Source organism: Erpetoichthys calabaricus, chromosome 8 (assembly GCF_900747795.2).
Source record: "Erpetoichthys calabaricus chromosome 8, fErpCal1.3, whole genome shotgun sequence".
NCBI classification, from domain to species: domain Eukaryota; kingdom Metazoa; phylum Chordata; class Cladistia; order Polypteriformes; family Polypteridae; genus Erpetoichthys; species Erpetoichthys calabaricus.
The window spans coordinates 191007929-191024084 of record NC_041401.2 but is presented as its reverse complement, the minus strand read 5'-3'; the positions used below and the strand labels follow the sequence as shown (position 1 = coordinate 191024084).

Here is a 16156-nt window from a genome sequence, read left to right as displayed (position 1 = left end):
TTAAAGTCATGACTTGATGTTGTTTTGGAGAAATTAGGTGGATAGGATTGGTAAGCTTTGTCGGGCGGAATGGCCCATTCTCATCAAAATGTGTGTAATGGTCTCACGTTCAGGATTGAGGTGACCAATGCCGATCCCGGAGAGCCGCAGTGGCTGCACGGTTTTCGTTCCGACCAAGTTTCTTAGTTAGAAACCCGTCCTTACCAGTAACAGATTGTATTTAATTTCCTACCTTATTAACATTTTAATTCTGCCGTATCATGACGTTCTTATAGTGTAGATTATTTTCCCTTCCAGGGAACCTTAGACAGATGGGATAAATTACCAAGTAGTGTGGTGGAGAGTAGGACTTCAGGGACCTTCAGGCTCAACTTAATGTTATCTTGGACAATCAAGATCAATAAAATGGGCAAGCTTGTTGGAGCCAAATGGCTTGTTCTTGTCACAATTGTTCTAATGTTCCAGCCCTGTGCCTTCCCCTGCCGCCATTCTTCGGTATCTCCAGTAACCTGCACTGAGCACATGGTCACTCCTGCTCCGTGGGGTGATCTCTGTACCCCTTAAAGCATAGGTGTCAAACTCCAGGCCTGTAGAAGGGACGCAGTGGCTGCTTGTTTTCATTCTAACCCTTTTCCTATCAGTGACTAGGTTTCACTGCTAATGAACTTCTTTTCCTTTCAGTTTAATATCCCCGTTTGTAAGGATTCACTCCTCTGAATTGATTCTTTTCTTCATTAAGTGAGAGCCAAACGGAAATTAGACGTGAAACGAGTCAACACATGACCAGCTAAATTTGGGGCTTCAAACTCCAACCAATTTCACTCCGATTTGTTTCTTATTGAGAAGCCGATTCTTGTTGTTAATTAAACTCACTCACTCCAAACTTATTGATTTTCTCTTTTCTAAGAGCGCTGGTAAAATGTTTTGGGGACCTGAGACCTTCACCTTTCTTTATTTTCAGATATTGTGTGATGGGCACAGGTGAGCTGCTCATGTGGCGGCTGCTAATTAAGGACAAAGAAACAACTAAGGGGCCTGAGTCAAGTTTATTAAAATTAAAGGCAAAAGAAGCTAATTAGCAGCAAAAACTGGTAACTAATTAAGAAGATGGTTAGAATGAAAACCTGCAGCCATTGCTGCCCTTCTCCAGGATCGGAGTTCAACACTCCAGCCTTAAAGGGTCAGTCTTGGGTCCATAACCAGACTGCCTGCCTCCTCTTCTTCCTCTGCACCAGCTCTGCCATGACTCAACTCTTCCTTTTCTTTTCTTCTCATTTTTTTCATCACTTTTAAACTCCGTCTTGCTCTTTCTGTCTTTTTCATTCTTTCTCGTTGCTACTCCCGACTTTGCCATGCAGGCTTCCTTTAAAGTTGCATGTTGGTACAGGGGATGCAGTCACCCAGTCCGAGGTGTGCATGAAGCACCTAACTGATAGACCCACGTTTGCATGTGAATGCACAGTCAGCCAAGCCCCCCAATTACACGTCCACCTGCACCTACCTGCGGCCTGTACATCATCGGGTGAAAGGTAGGACTAACCCTGGACAATTCACCGGTCTGTTGTAAGATGCACTCACTCACATACCGAGTTGTCCATTTATGATAAATCAAACTTGTAGCTTTACTAAGTCAACACTTCCCAAGAACACTAGAACCGTTTCCATGATCTATCAATGAGAGCGCTTGCACGTGAAGAGACTCTCTTTGGGTCAGCCAAGGAAGCAGTGGTGGAGATTGAATCAGCGTTATTGTGCCTTACAGACCAACACATAAACTTGAGGGACTGATTACCCATCAGCCTTCTGGAATTACGCCTGAACCCCCTGAAATTTGATCACCGTACCCTGTGTGTAATCGTAATTACTACTGATCACTCTTAATAGAGTGGTGTGTGGTTATGCTGTCCACACTGCAGCACCACAAGGAGTCAGGAGTCCTGACTTCTTTTCTGTTCAGTCCATACACCGCAGACTATAAATATAACAGCAGGTTTATGTCACTTGCTAACGTTCTCAGATGGTGCGGCACTAATGCGGTGTATTGATGAGGGATGAGACAGAGGATAGGAGTCGGAGAAGGAACTTCTGTTTATTACCACAGAACAGCTTAACATCAACAAAACCAAGAACTGGTTATTGACCTCCGCCACACCAAAGAGCCCCTGTGTCCTCTGACTATTCAGGGAGTGGATGTAGAAGAGGAACAATGCTTTATGTGCTTGGGGACCCACATCAATGGACAGGCTGGTCTGGTCTTGTAACATAGAGGGACAACATAAGAAAGGGCCAAGCAGACTGTTTTTTTGCTAGGAATATAGTTAGGGATGTCCTTCACATGTTCTACACTTCTGTGGTAACTAGTGTGGTGTGGCTGGCTGGCAGCGTCACTTCAGGAGAAGCCCCCCAAATCAAGACATTGATTGAAAAGGCAAGCTCAGTTACGGGATGTCTTCTGGACCCGCTGGTGGTAGTTGTGGAGCAGAGAATGAAGACAAACTGAGTGCCATTTTGAATGATGCTGCACATTCTCTCTCTGACGTACTAAAACTGAGGACTTTTGGCTTCAATAGAAGTTCAGCTCAATTCAGTAAAAGTGGGTCAAGAAACGCGACTAGGGCTCAGTCATACCTACGTCAATGCACCTTTAAAATGCCTCAATGGGACTGTGGGAGGAGGAGGAGGAAGAGGAGGTTAAGAGCTTGCGCTGATTGAGATCCGAGTGCATCCGAGCAACGGGTGACACCTCAGCACCACACTGGAACACTCTGAGGTTTTTTTTTTTTAATAGTGGCTGGAGTGCCAATTCTGCCAACAACCCCAGAGGTTTCTCTCCAAGTTGGAGGATCTGATGCAAATTAATGTCATGGGATTCGAACCGGCAACTGGCACAGATTCCAGGCCTCAGTGCCACCACTCCACCCAATGGGACTGTTACTGCTTTTTTTTATCTTCAGCCAAGTCAGAAGTATTCTCTCATTTTAGCAATTCTGTTGGGTATTTCAGGAAGGAATGTTGTTGTTTTGTTATGATGTTTATTGATTTATTTATTTATTGAGCTTCTGTTAAAAGTTTAATTTCACTCTTGGGACAAATATCTATCTATCTATCTATCTATCTATCTATCTATCTATCTATCTATCTATCTATCTATCTATCTATCTATCTATCTATCTATCTGTTTTATATAGTGCCTTTCAAGTCTATCTGTCTGTCTATGTATCTATCTAATCCTGCCAACTACACTAAAATATGTATCTATCTAATCCTGCCAACTATGCTAAAATATCTATCTATCTATCTATCTATCTATCTATCTATCTATCTATCTATCTATCTATCTATCTATCTATCTATCTATCTATCTATCTATCTATCTATCTATCTATCTATCTATCTATCTATCTATCTGTTTTACATAGTGCCTTTCAAGTCTATCTATCTATCTATCTATCTATCTATCTATCTATCTATCTATCTATCTATCTATCTATCTATCTATCTATCTATCTATCTATCTATCTATCTATCTATCTATCTATCTATCTGTTTTACATAGTGCCTTTCAAGTCTATCTGTCTGTCTATCTATCTATCTATCTATCTATCTATCTATCTATCTATCTATCTATCTATCTGTCTGTCTGTCTGTCTGTCTGTCTGTCTGTCTGTCTGTCTGTCTGTCTGTCTATCTATCTATCCTGATTTACTTAAAGCTGTTGCATGGCATTAGAGTACAAGGCAGGCACCAGTTCATGTGGTATCAAACTGTTTCATAAACATTTACATTCCTCTTTATAATTTTTTTTAATTCAACAACTCATCCAGTACTGTGCCTGCTTTGTCTAATTCAGGGCAATGGGTGCTTATCTGGACAGCAGAGTGAAAAGCAAATATCAATCTTGGAAAGGAGGCTGTCACTCACAGGGGTTCTAGCTATTTCATAAAGTAACTTCTTGTATTTCTTTAAACTCATTGTTAGGCTTTTTAATTTTTATCCTTCCATACACTATTGCACTTGCTTTGCCAAGGTAAGGGGTGCCAGAGCTTACCTGGGCTGCAGAGAGTCAATCTGTTTCATAAACCTTGAGTTGTCATATTATTTTTTTATTTCATTTGTTGTTATGGTGTTTTTAACGTAAAGGTGTGAATTAATTCAGATTAAGCAGACTAAAAGAAATTTTAAAAATTGGGTTAGCATTACATAAAAGACTAGGCCTTAATTAATGTTTAGTTAATCTTTTAACAATCAGTTAGTAATGCAGTCCAGTTATGTTTTGTTCCATTTTTTTATTTATTTCTTTGAATGGCTCATTCAGATTAGGGAGTTTAAGAAAACGTAAAGAAAAACATTTTTAAGATGTGGAAAACTATTCCTGTTCACTGTTACTGATTTACAAAAGTATGGAGGATGCAGAGAATGTGGAGGTGTAACGGTTCATTTGTTCCACAGTGGGCAAGCCACACAAATGCAACTACTGTGGGCGGAGCTACAAGCAACGCACGTCCCTGGAAGAACACAAGGAACGCTGTCACAATTACCTGCAGAGCATCAGTGTGGATCCTGGGGCCCACCAAGGTACGTTCAACGCGGAACAGACTTGCTGTGTGTCCTCTTTCTGATCATGAACTTAATGTATTCTGTGAAACTGACATTTTTGTTTTGTATGTGAGTGTAAATATAGTGTGTGTGTCTGTCTGTGTATGTATATATATATATGTATATATATATATATATATATATATATATATATATATATATATATATATATAATATGTAATATATTTAATATATATATATATATACATATTAAATAAGGATAGTGCTTTACTTTAGGTACTGCAGAAATGCATTTGTTACTTCTATTGTGTTACATAACAAGACCTTAACAAAGGCTTCTTTTGTTCTTAGTAACACTTACAAAACATCAGTGAAGTGGGTATTCATCTCTGTGCAGTGCGGCACGTTAAAGAGCCTCAGATATGGTGGTAACGTTACTTGTGAATATGAACGATTCACAGGTCATATATGCAATATGAAGAGAAATACAGTAGGTCTCACACAGTGAAGATATTTTAATGGGCCACATAGCAGAAAAGAATGACAGATGATTTGTAAATGTTATTAAGAGCAACAGAAGCCTTTTTTAAGGTTTGGTTACATAATACTCCCGTATATGAGTAATCGATGCATTTTTGTACCCCTACCTTAACTAAAGTGTTACCAAAATATATATGTATTGTTCATATTGTGTATATATAATATGCTGTATGTAAGGCGTGTGTGTGTGTGTGTGTGTGTACTGTTAATGTGACATAGCATCACTACACTAAAGTCCACTGGGCTGACTTAGGACAGGGAGGTATGGGCCATGAGGAACAATTAAAGGAGTGGAACCATTTCATTTTAAGCAAATGGAGATCCCAGCTGCTACTTTAACACAAATTCTTGGGTGAGACATTGGTGGAAACTTGTTAAAAGCACATTTTGCACAAATGGTAAAACGTTTTTCTTCACACAGAGAACCCTTAAGCTCATGGAATAAATGACCAAGTAGTGTGGTGGAGAGCAGGACATTAGGGGCCTTCATAACTTGACTTGATGTTATTTAGGAGAAATTAGGTGGATAGGATGGGCTGGCTTTGTTGGGCTGAATGACCTGTTCTTTATGTGCTTTTATAAATAGGATGTGTGTGTGTGTATATAATTTTAATGTATACATACAGTATATATGTATGTATGTATGTGAATATATACTTAATAAACCATAGAAAGATAATAGTGTATATATATACCTTATATAGTCATAGCCCTTCTCAAATTGGCTTAGTCCAAGTCAGGGTCACAAGGGGCTGGAGTCTGTCCTAACAGCATTGAGCATGAGACAAGATAAAGCCCATGGACAGGCGCCACTCCATCACAAGGCCCCATGTATACATATATCCATGTATAGATACATATTATATATGTATATATACGAGGGACATTCAAAAAGTTTCCGCACTCTTTTTTTAAGTCTATTTATGAAGAATTTCAAAAATAAATCACATCGCTTTTCTACATAGTCACCTTCCTTTGCGATGCAGTTTTGCCAGAGTCGTACCAACTTTTAAATACCCAATTACTATTTCTCCCGCTCTCACTACTTCCAATGAAAATATAAAAGTGTGGAAACTTTTTGAACATCCCTTGTGTGTATATATATATATATATATTTACAGGGTAGCCAGGTAATGAAACACAATCAAACCTCACTGTGATTCCAGTCCTTTCATGGCTTTCATTACTATATATATATATATATATATATATATATATATATATATATATATATATATATATATATATATATATATATATATATATATATATGTATATATATATATATATATATATATATATACTAGGGGGCTCCACCCCCTGCTCACTTCGCTTGCCCACCCCCGGGTTTGGTTAACCAGATTTTCATTCATTTTTTATTTCTTGATATTTGCCAGTAATAAAGCTGTAGTGAATGAGTTATTTCCCCTCCCCCCCGCCACGGGACGCTCTATGGGCCAGCCACTTCACGTCTCTGCCTCTCGCATTGTGAAGAGGGGGGGCTGAACGCACGCTAAAGAGATGTGGTCGCTCCTCGGAAACCCCCTCTTAAACGATGACACAATGGGAAACAAATACATTTTTTTTTACGTCCTCTATGCTCGATCAGTTGGCTCGCTGCTGCTGCTTGTGCCGCATAATCTGCATGTCGCGCTGCGCGTCGATCATTTAAAAGCCTGTACAGCAGTTGTCCTTTTGTCTCACTTCCTTGTCTTACGGGACTTTAAAGTGTCTCTGAGAAAATCATGTCTCGACCCAAGATTTTTTTATTATAATAGAGAGAGATATATATATACAGTGCATCCGGACAGTATTCACAGCTCTTCACTTTTTCCACATTTTGTTATGTTACAGCCTTATTCCAAAATGGATTAAATTCATTTTTTTCCTCAGAATTTTACACACAACACCCCATAATGACAACGTGAAAAAAGTTTACTTGAGGTTTTTGAAAATTTATTAATAATAAAAAAACTGAGAAATCACATGTACATAAGTATTCACAGCCTTTGCTCAATACTTTGTTGATGCACCTTTGGCAGCAATTCCAGCCTCAAGTCTTGTTGAATATGATGCCACAAGCTTGGCACATCTATCCTTGGCCAGTTTAGCCCATTCCTCTTTGCAGCACCTCTCAAGCTCCATCAGGTTGGATGGGAAGCGTCGGTGCACAGCCATTTTAAGATCTCTCCAGAGATGTTCAATCGGATTCAAGTCTGGGCTCTGGCTGGGCCACTCAAGGACATTCACAGAGTTGTCCTGAAGCCACTCCTTTGATATCTTGGCTGTGTGCTTAGGGTCGTTGTCCTGCTGAAAGATGAACCGTCGCCCCAGTCTGAGGTCAAGAGCGCTCTGGAGCAGGTTTTCATCCAGGATGTCTCTGTACATTGCTGCAGTCATCTTTCCCTTTATCCTGACTAGTCTCCCAGTTCCCCACAGCATGATGCTGCCACCACCATGCTTCACTGTAGGGATGGTATTGGCCTGGTGATGAGCGGTGCCTGGTTTCCTCCAAACGTGACACTTGGCATTCACATCAAAGAGTTCAATCTTTGTCTCATCTGACCAGAGAATTTTCTTTCTCATGGTCTGAGAGTCCTTCAGGTGCCTTTTGGCAAACTCCAGGCGGGCTGCCATGTGCCTTTTACTAAGGAGTAGCTTCTGTCTGGCCACTCTACCATACAGGCCTGATTGGTGGATTGCTGCAGAGATGGTTGTCCTTCTGGAAGGTTCTCCTCACTCCACAGAGGACCTCTGGAGCTCTGACAGAGTGACCATCAGGTTCTTGGTCACCTTCCTGACTAAGGCCCTTCTCCCCCGATCGCTCAGTTTAGATGGCCGGCCAGCTCTAGGAAGAGTCCTGGTGGTTTCGAACTTCTTCCACTTACGGATGATGGAGGCCACTGTGCTCATTGGGACCTTCAAAGCAGCAGAAATTTTTCTGTAACGTTCCCCAGATTTGTGCCTTCAGACAATCCTGTCTCGGAGGTCTACAGACAATTCCTTTGACTTCATGCTTGTTTGTGCTCTGACATGAACTGTCAACTGTGGGACCTTCTATAGACAGGGTTGTGCCTTTACAAATCATGTCCAGTCAACTGAATTTACCACAGGTGGACTCCAATGAAGCTGCAGAAACATCTCAAGGATGATCAGGGGAAACAGGATGCACCTGAGCTCAATTTGGAGCTTCATGGCAAAGGCTGTGAATACTTATGTACATGTGCTTTCTCAGTTTTTTTATTTTTAATAAATTTGCCGAAATCTCACTTTTTTCATGTTGTCATTATGGGGTGTTGTGTGTAGAATTCTGAGGAAAAAAATGAATTTAATCCATTTTGGAATAAGGCTGTAACATAACAAAATGTGGAAAAAGTGATGCGCTGTGAATACTTTCCAGATGCACTGTATATAGATATTTATTGCAGAATGAGTGAAACAGGACAAAAATATGCGATGAGATCCACAGTGAGATCCCTGTTTGAGAGCAGTGATTATAATTAAAATGAAGAAAAATGAAAGAAAGTAATAACAAAACAAAGCTGTGACAGATAATGTCGGCAGTCCGCTTTTGGTTACTTCTGTGGGCTGTCTGGCGTTGTCAGATGCAGTGCATTAAAATGAATGGTGTCCTCCAGTTGTGTTACCTCCCAGGCGCCACTCCCTGGGCTGACCAGAAGCATCGTCATGGCTCTTTGGAGGTTCTGTTCCAACCCTGCCATGTCTACTGCTGGTCTCACTCACCCACACTCACTGACGCAGGACCATTTTAAAGCCACCAGTTCCCCCAGACCTGTGCGTTTTTGGGAAGAGGGATGAAGCCCGAATTACCTAAGAACACAGATGTTATAAATGGGGAACATATACACACAGGCGGTTAGCAGGCCTGGAAGTTAACCCTGAATCAAGAGGTTACTGTGCTGAGGCAGAATCTCAGGCTACACAAATTCTGTGTCACCTTGCAAAAATCATAGCAGATAATACTTAAGAACAAATGTATTTGTTATTCCATGCTTTTGATACTGGCCAAGGCCCAAACTGGATTTTGGGTAAGCCTGTACACTGTTTCAAAAGGCGATACGATATTGCAGTAAAGTTAAGTGAAATAAGGAAAGAAAAGAGGTAAAGGTAAACTAATGCCATAAATCAGGGGACTGCCTTTGTAAGCACTACAAGGTGAACTCTCACTCAGCTTGCACCTTTTTTGCACAGCGTCATCATTATACACCGCCCATCTTCAATGCCTGTCCTGCCGACTACGCCAAGTGTTTTGTCGTGAAATCACACCGCAGTCCATTCCAGTTAGGACATTTGCAGTGTAGTAACCACTAGTGGCCAACCGCAAATCTGAGACATCTGGATAACAACGGCCATCAGAAGCAGCAGCTCGTTTTACTCTGAGCAACAGGAGAGCTCCTACACTCATGTGCTCCTGGACTGCCTTTCTAAACACTGCAAGCGGAGTGCATCCTGGTGTCTTCTGCTGAGTTGTCGCTCACTCAGTCTCCGAATGTTTTCCATGGCACTGCTGCTACACAGATCATTTTTGTTTAAAAGTCAGTATCAATTTTCATACACATTAGAAGAAAACACTTAACAGAGTCTACAGGCTGAGTGTGAATGGACGCTCCCCTGAAATGTTAATATTGATATTTCTAAAGGACCGACACGTGGGTGAGGCAACTCAGGAGCCAGTGGAGCATTTCAGGTGAAACAGCTTTTGGAGTTCTGACACACAGCTAAGTCAGAAAAGGATAGTGTGATGAACCAAAAAGATATTTAAATCACATACCCTTCTGTCTGACAGCACCACATGTGGAAGAAGGGAAAGAGCAGGAAGCTTTGGACGAAAGGATGTCGTTAGTGCCTTTTGAAAGACCACCAGTTATTGAGCGGCTAAACAGCAATGTCGGGAAGCGAAAAAGCACAACACCTCAGAAATTTGTGGGTAAGTTTTTGGAGGCGTCAAAAAGCATCTACTGAATATGAAAGCAGTGGTAGACACCGTAACGAGTCATTCATTTTCAGGGAGTGAATTTACAGTGTGGGGACTTGAGGGTGCATCTTTCTTGAGGCAGCATCATGTTAGTTAAACATAGTAAACCACAATAGTATTTGTTGAGTGAAAATATATATATATATATATAATATATATATATATATATATATATGTGTGTGTGTGTGTGTACATAGTGGTGTAATCTTGGAAGAGGCCACCTGTAAATCAGTTGCCCTTGCTGTAATCTGGTCTTCTTTGTTCCATTAGGTAGAAAAGCAAGGAATTTCATAATGAATTGGAATAGTAAAGCGGGGGGTGCTGATCGGGGTTAGCTGCCATAAGTAGGGTCAGGCTGGAGCCCAGGGCATTATTGGATGTATGACTGCTGTTAGAATGATTCACTGGTTACTTTGTTACTCAGTATTATGGTTGATCTACATCAGCAGCTTTATGTCTCCATACAGCTAATATTAGACCAACTGCACATGCAGAACTGAAACTGAGAGCTCTTGTTCTGTATCCATATTAAAAATGGCTCTGAGTACACAGGCAATCTACAAAAAAAACACACACAAAAGTTGGTGGGCATAACTAAATTAGATAGACTTTATTAATCCTGTTCGGGAAATTCAGAAAAATCTGTTTCAAATGAGTACCACCGTAGACGCACTTTGTTCAATAAACTAAATGCACTCCATTCCTGAAATATATTTGCTGTTTTATTGAACTGTGTCTGTTTATTCAGTTTTTGGTCAAAATTTAAAAAAGATCTTTTTGGCAGTAAAAGTGAGGGTAGGACTGGAAGCATAAAAAACACATAAACAGATGGATATGAAAAGCACAATATAATAATAGATAGATAGATAGATAGATAGATAGATAGATAGATAGATAGATAGATAGATAGATAGATAGATAGATAGATAGATATGAAAGGCACTATATAATAATAGATAGATAGATAGATAGATAGATAGATAGATAGATAGATAGATAGATAGATAGATAGATAGATAGATAGATAGATAGATAGATATGAAAGGCACTATATAATAATAGATAGATAATGTGAAAGGCACTATATGATAGATAGATAGATAGATAGATAGATAGATAGATAGATAGATAGATAGATAGATAGATAGATAGATAGATAGATAGATAGATATGAAAGGCACTATATAATAATAGATAGATAGATAGATAGATAGATAGATAGATAGATAGATAGATAGATAGATAGATAGATAGATAGATAGATAGATAGATAGATATGAAAGGCACTATATAATAATAGATAGATAATGTGAAAGGCACTATATGATAGATAGATAGATAGATAGATAGATAGATAGATAGATAGATAGATAGATAGATAGATAGATAGATAGATAGATAGATAGATGTGTGAAAGGCACTATATGATAATAGATAGATAGATAGATAGATAGATAGATAGATAGATAGATAGATAGATAGATAGATAGATAGATAGATAGATAGATGTGAAAGGCACTATATAATGATAGATAGATAGACGTGAAAGGCAATATATAATAGATAGATAGATAGATGTGAAAGGCACTATATAATGATAGATAGATAGATAGACATGATAGGCACTATATAATGATAGATAGATAGACGTGAAAGGCACTATATAATAGATAGATAGATAGATGTGAAAGGCACTATATAATAATAAATAGATAGATAGATGTTAAAGGCACTATATAATAGATAGATAGATAGATAGATAGATAGATAGATAGATAGATAGATAGATAGATAGATAGATAGATAGATAGATAGATAGATAGATAGATAGATAGATAGATGTGAAGAGGGTCGTAAATCTGTAATGATTGGTCTACAGCAGCAGATAGACTGGAACAAAACAAGGAGATTAAAACTAGAAAACAACTGGACAAGAGCTTTGAATACCTGCTGCCCATTAGGATTAAATGAAAAATAAAATGAATTGGGGGAATTTGGCATTACCAATTAGTAATTAATATTTATTAAATTATTGAGGTAACTATTTATTACAGTTTACAGAGTATTCATTATGGATTATCTATTAACTAAATTTTAGGGATTACCATTGATGGATTATTTATTAATTTTATGATTTTATTAGATACTAGGGGGTTCGCCACCTGCTCACTTCGCTCGCCAACCCCTCGGCATGCGCTACACACCAGCCACTTCGCGTCTCTGCTGCTTGCATTGTGAAGAGGGGGGCTGAACGCACCCCAAGGAGACACAGTCGCTCCCCCGAAACCCCCTCTTAAACGGAGTCACAATAGTTTTTTAGTTTTTTTTTACCTCCTCTTTGCTCGATCAGCTTCTTGTTTGCTTCTGCTGCCATGCCATGTGATCAGCATCTCGCATGGCACTTCGAACATTTAAAAGCCTGTACAGCAGCTGTCCTACTCTTTGTCTTTTATTTCCAGCCCCGGGTGTGGTTAAATCTCTTGGCACAAAGTCTCATCTCGCTGGACACAAGTTCTTGATATTTTTGAGTTTATAATTTAAAAATGGAATAAGAATCTGAAAATATAACAATAACACAGTAAAGTTCGATAGATTCTGAAAAGAATTATACCAAACATATATATGTAGGTTTTAAAATAAGCCCAATATAAAGCGCGACAAAAAATGTGATATAAAAATGTCACACAAAATCGTTGCACAAAATCGTTGCACTTTTAGGATTAGGATTTTATATATAGAGAGTAGTCAAGTCAAATTGGACAGCATGCACTGGTACAGTGTGTTGCCACACCCACTACATGCCTGGCATCCCCCCTGGCAGATATGCGGTCCAATCCCACCCTCCGGAAATGACCCTCCATCTGCCACAGCCAGGTTACATGGGCGACCCCTTGGCCTGGTCCACCCACTCGGGTCCCCAACAATGAGGATCTTACGAGCCGGATCACCCTCGGGGGAAACGCGCCACATGGCCGTAGTGAACTGATGCTCCCTCACAATGCAGATCAGGTGCTTCATTCGGGATTCCATTCCATGAGCAAACCAGCGGTACCCAAGGATTCTCCGAAGAGACAAACATGAAGGAGTCCAGCCTTCATCTCAGGTCACTAGATAGCGTCCATGTCTCGCAACCATATAGCAAGACAGGAAGCACCAGGACTCTAAAGAGTAGATTATTTATTAATTATATTAAATAGTATTTATTATTTCAAAATTTTAAATTATCGTAGTGTTTTTATTATAATTGTGGGAGGGTTGAATAAAACAAAATATATTTAAGATTTTAAATTGGTAGCTAAGTGTGCCTGAGGGTTCCGTAATGGCCATATCCCCTACCCTAACCCTGTTATAATTATGTAATTGCCAGTCTTTTCATAATTAGGAATAACAAATTTAAGAAACTTCAAAATTTGGATATCTGAGCAACCTTAATGCATGTGGGGCCTCTAAACTGGCAACCACGGCTCTATAATGAATAACCGTCTAGACTAGTGGCCTTACGTAGAGTACTCAGATCACTGAAGGACAACGTTTAAACAAGTAATTGATTTTTGTCGTCATTTAGTGTCTTTACTGGCATCTAATGATGTGAATGAACTGCAGATGTTATGTTCAGAGTCGGCCAGGTTATTCCTCAGCCCCGTCTCAATTTCCATCCATCCATTATCCAACCCGCTATATCCTAACTACAGGGTCACGGGAGTCTGCTGGAGCCAATCCCAGCCAACACAGGACGCAAGGCAGGAAACCAACCCCGGGCAGGGCGCCAGCCCACCGCAGCCTTCTCAATTTAAAGACCATTATTGTTGCTCACGTCCCCGGTAGCCAACTCCAAGCTGACATACCCTTCCTCCATTTTTGGCTGGTACCAGCATAGTGTCATTAGGGACGTTGACCATATTTAAGCCTATGCAACAGGAGCACCGTAAAGAGAGTGGTCTTGTAAGGCAAATTATTACTAAGACATTTTCAAAATTGCGCTCCCCTGAAATTAGGTCCGAACACAGATGTACTTAACCGATTTGTGGTTTGTTGAAAACGTCTGTCAGATTTTCTATATTAATTCCTAAAAATGAGGGATGTTCAAAAAGTTTCTGCACTTTTTTTAAATTCTATTTATTAAGAACTAGCCGTCCCCCGTGGCTCTGCCCGCATAGAAGTGAAACAGGACAGTGAGGAGGGACCTGCCTGGCTCCCCACTCCTGACATCACGCTTCCCACTCCCCTAGGCCCACAGCCTCTGTCTCGGATTAGCCTATATATATCGCTCCTGCAAGCGAACTCTGATCCTTAGCGCGATGAGAGAAGTCGTCAAATCAACTGGAATGTTCAAGCAAATTCTAGAACAAACCTGATCTAAATCCATTAAATAGTCCTCTCGTTCGCTAACTAAGCAGAGTTAAGATTACGCCCCGAGGCTGACGTGTGATTGAGGAGGGTCCCACCACCTGGCTCCCTACTCCTGATGTCACGCTTCCCCCTCCCCTCGGCCCACAGCCTCTCTCTCGGATTAGCGCAAATAAATCGCTCCTGCAAGCGAACTCTGATTCTTAGCACGATGAGAAAAGTCGCAAAATCAACCAGAATGTTCAAGCAAATTCTAGAAAAAAAAAAAGATCTAAATACGTTAAGTAGTTCTCTCGTTCGCTAGCTAAGCAGAGTTAAGATTACGCCCGAGGCTGGCATGTGATTGAGGAGGGTCCCACCACCTGGCTCCCTATTCCTGACGTCACGCTTCCTCCTCCCCTCGGCCCGCAGCCTGTCTCTCGGATTAGCGCAAATAAATTGCTCCTGCAAGCGAACTCTGATTCTTAGCACGATGAGAGAAGTCGCAAAATCAACCGGAATGTTCAAGCAAATTCTAGAAAAAAAAAAAGATCTAAATACGTTAAGTAGTTCTCTCGTTCACTAGCTAAGCAGGGTTAAGGTTACGCCCCGAGGCTGGCGCACAAGTGAGGAGTGTCCCACCCCACCCCATCCCTTCGGTCCACTGCGTCTCTCTCAGATTTCCGCAAATAAATTGGTACCACAAGCAAAGTATGGTACTTAGCATAATGAGAGAAGTCACAAAATCAACCGAAATGTTCAAGCAAATTATAGAAAAAAACCCAATCTAAATCCGTGAAAGCGGACACATATACAGACAGACAGACAGATGTTGCATTTTATATACAGTATGTAGAGATTTCAAAAACAAATTGCATTACTTTTCTACATGGTCACCTTCCTTCGTGATGCAGTTTTCCCAGTCACATGGCACTCTCAGACACGACCAATTACTACACCTCCCACTTTCTCCGTTTCCAACGAAAATATAAAGGAGCAGAAACTTCTTGAACATCCTTCGTGTTTAAGTCACTTTTTTAGAGAGGGACGTCGTGGCGGTTTTTCGGTTAGAGGTGCAGCCTCACGGTGTCCAGGGATCAAATCCCATTCCTGATTCCTGTCTGCACCTTCTCCATACGTCCTTGTGGGTTGTGGTCCGGTTTTCCTCCCACCCTTGGAAAAAAGTGCGGGTTGATCCGAAACTGAAGGTCCCACGATGGACTGACTTGATGCTCAGTTTACGATTGTTTTCTTCCTTTTGCTCGATATTCTCATGTTTTGTGACTTTTCCAACATACACATGTGATGGCCTCATTGATTTAATATTCTTCAAGCCATTCATTGTTATTTGTATGGGGTGTAATGATGTGACGCTATACAGGTGGAACAGCATCTGCCGAGATCCTGGGTGAATGTATTAATTGTGTATTTCATTTTGTTAAAGATTATTACACTTATAAGTGGAGATTTACTGTATAAGCTCATTTAGGAGTTCATTGCTTTTTTGTTGAGTTTCTGTTTTAGTTGACAAATGACTGATTTCGGCTGCAGTGATGCGTGTTATGATGGACCCATGCTTTCCACTTAATAGTAAAGGGGGATTTTTTTTTAATGATCTTTATGACGTATTTTGTTATGGAAGGATGTTAAATAGTAAAAATGCTAATCTGTGGCTACAGCATATGCATGTTTGATTGAACCTGAACAGTGACGAATCAAAAATATATTCATATGTAA

General features: G+C 40.2%; 1 protein-coding gene across 4 annotated transcripts in view; it reads left to right on the top strand.

Moving 5' to 3' along the window:
* The window catches only part of ikzf2 (IKAROS family zinc finger 2), a 160638-nt gene that overhangs the window by 130664 nt on the left and 13818 nt on the right, over positions 1-16156 (top strand). For 3 of the 4 annotated variants that reach the window (XM_028808004.2, XM_028808003.2, XM_051930317.1), the window contains exons 6-7: positions 4450-4575; positions 9905-10045. In XM_028808004.2, the coding sequence (XP_028663837.1) occupies positions 4450-4575; positions 9905-10045 (267 nt within the window). The remainder of the gene's footprint in view (positions 1-4449; positions 4576-9904; positions 10046-16156) is intronic. The other variant, XM_051930318.1, reaches the window with a different exon arrangement.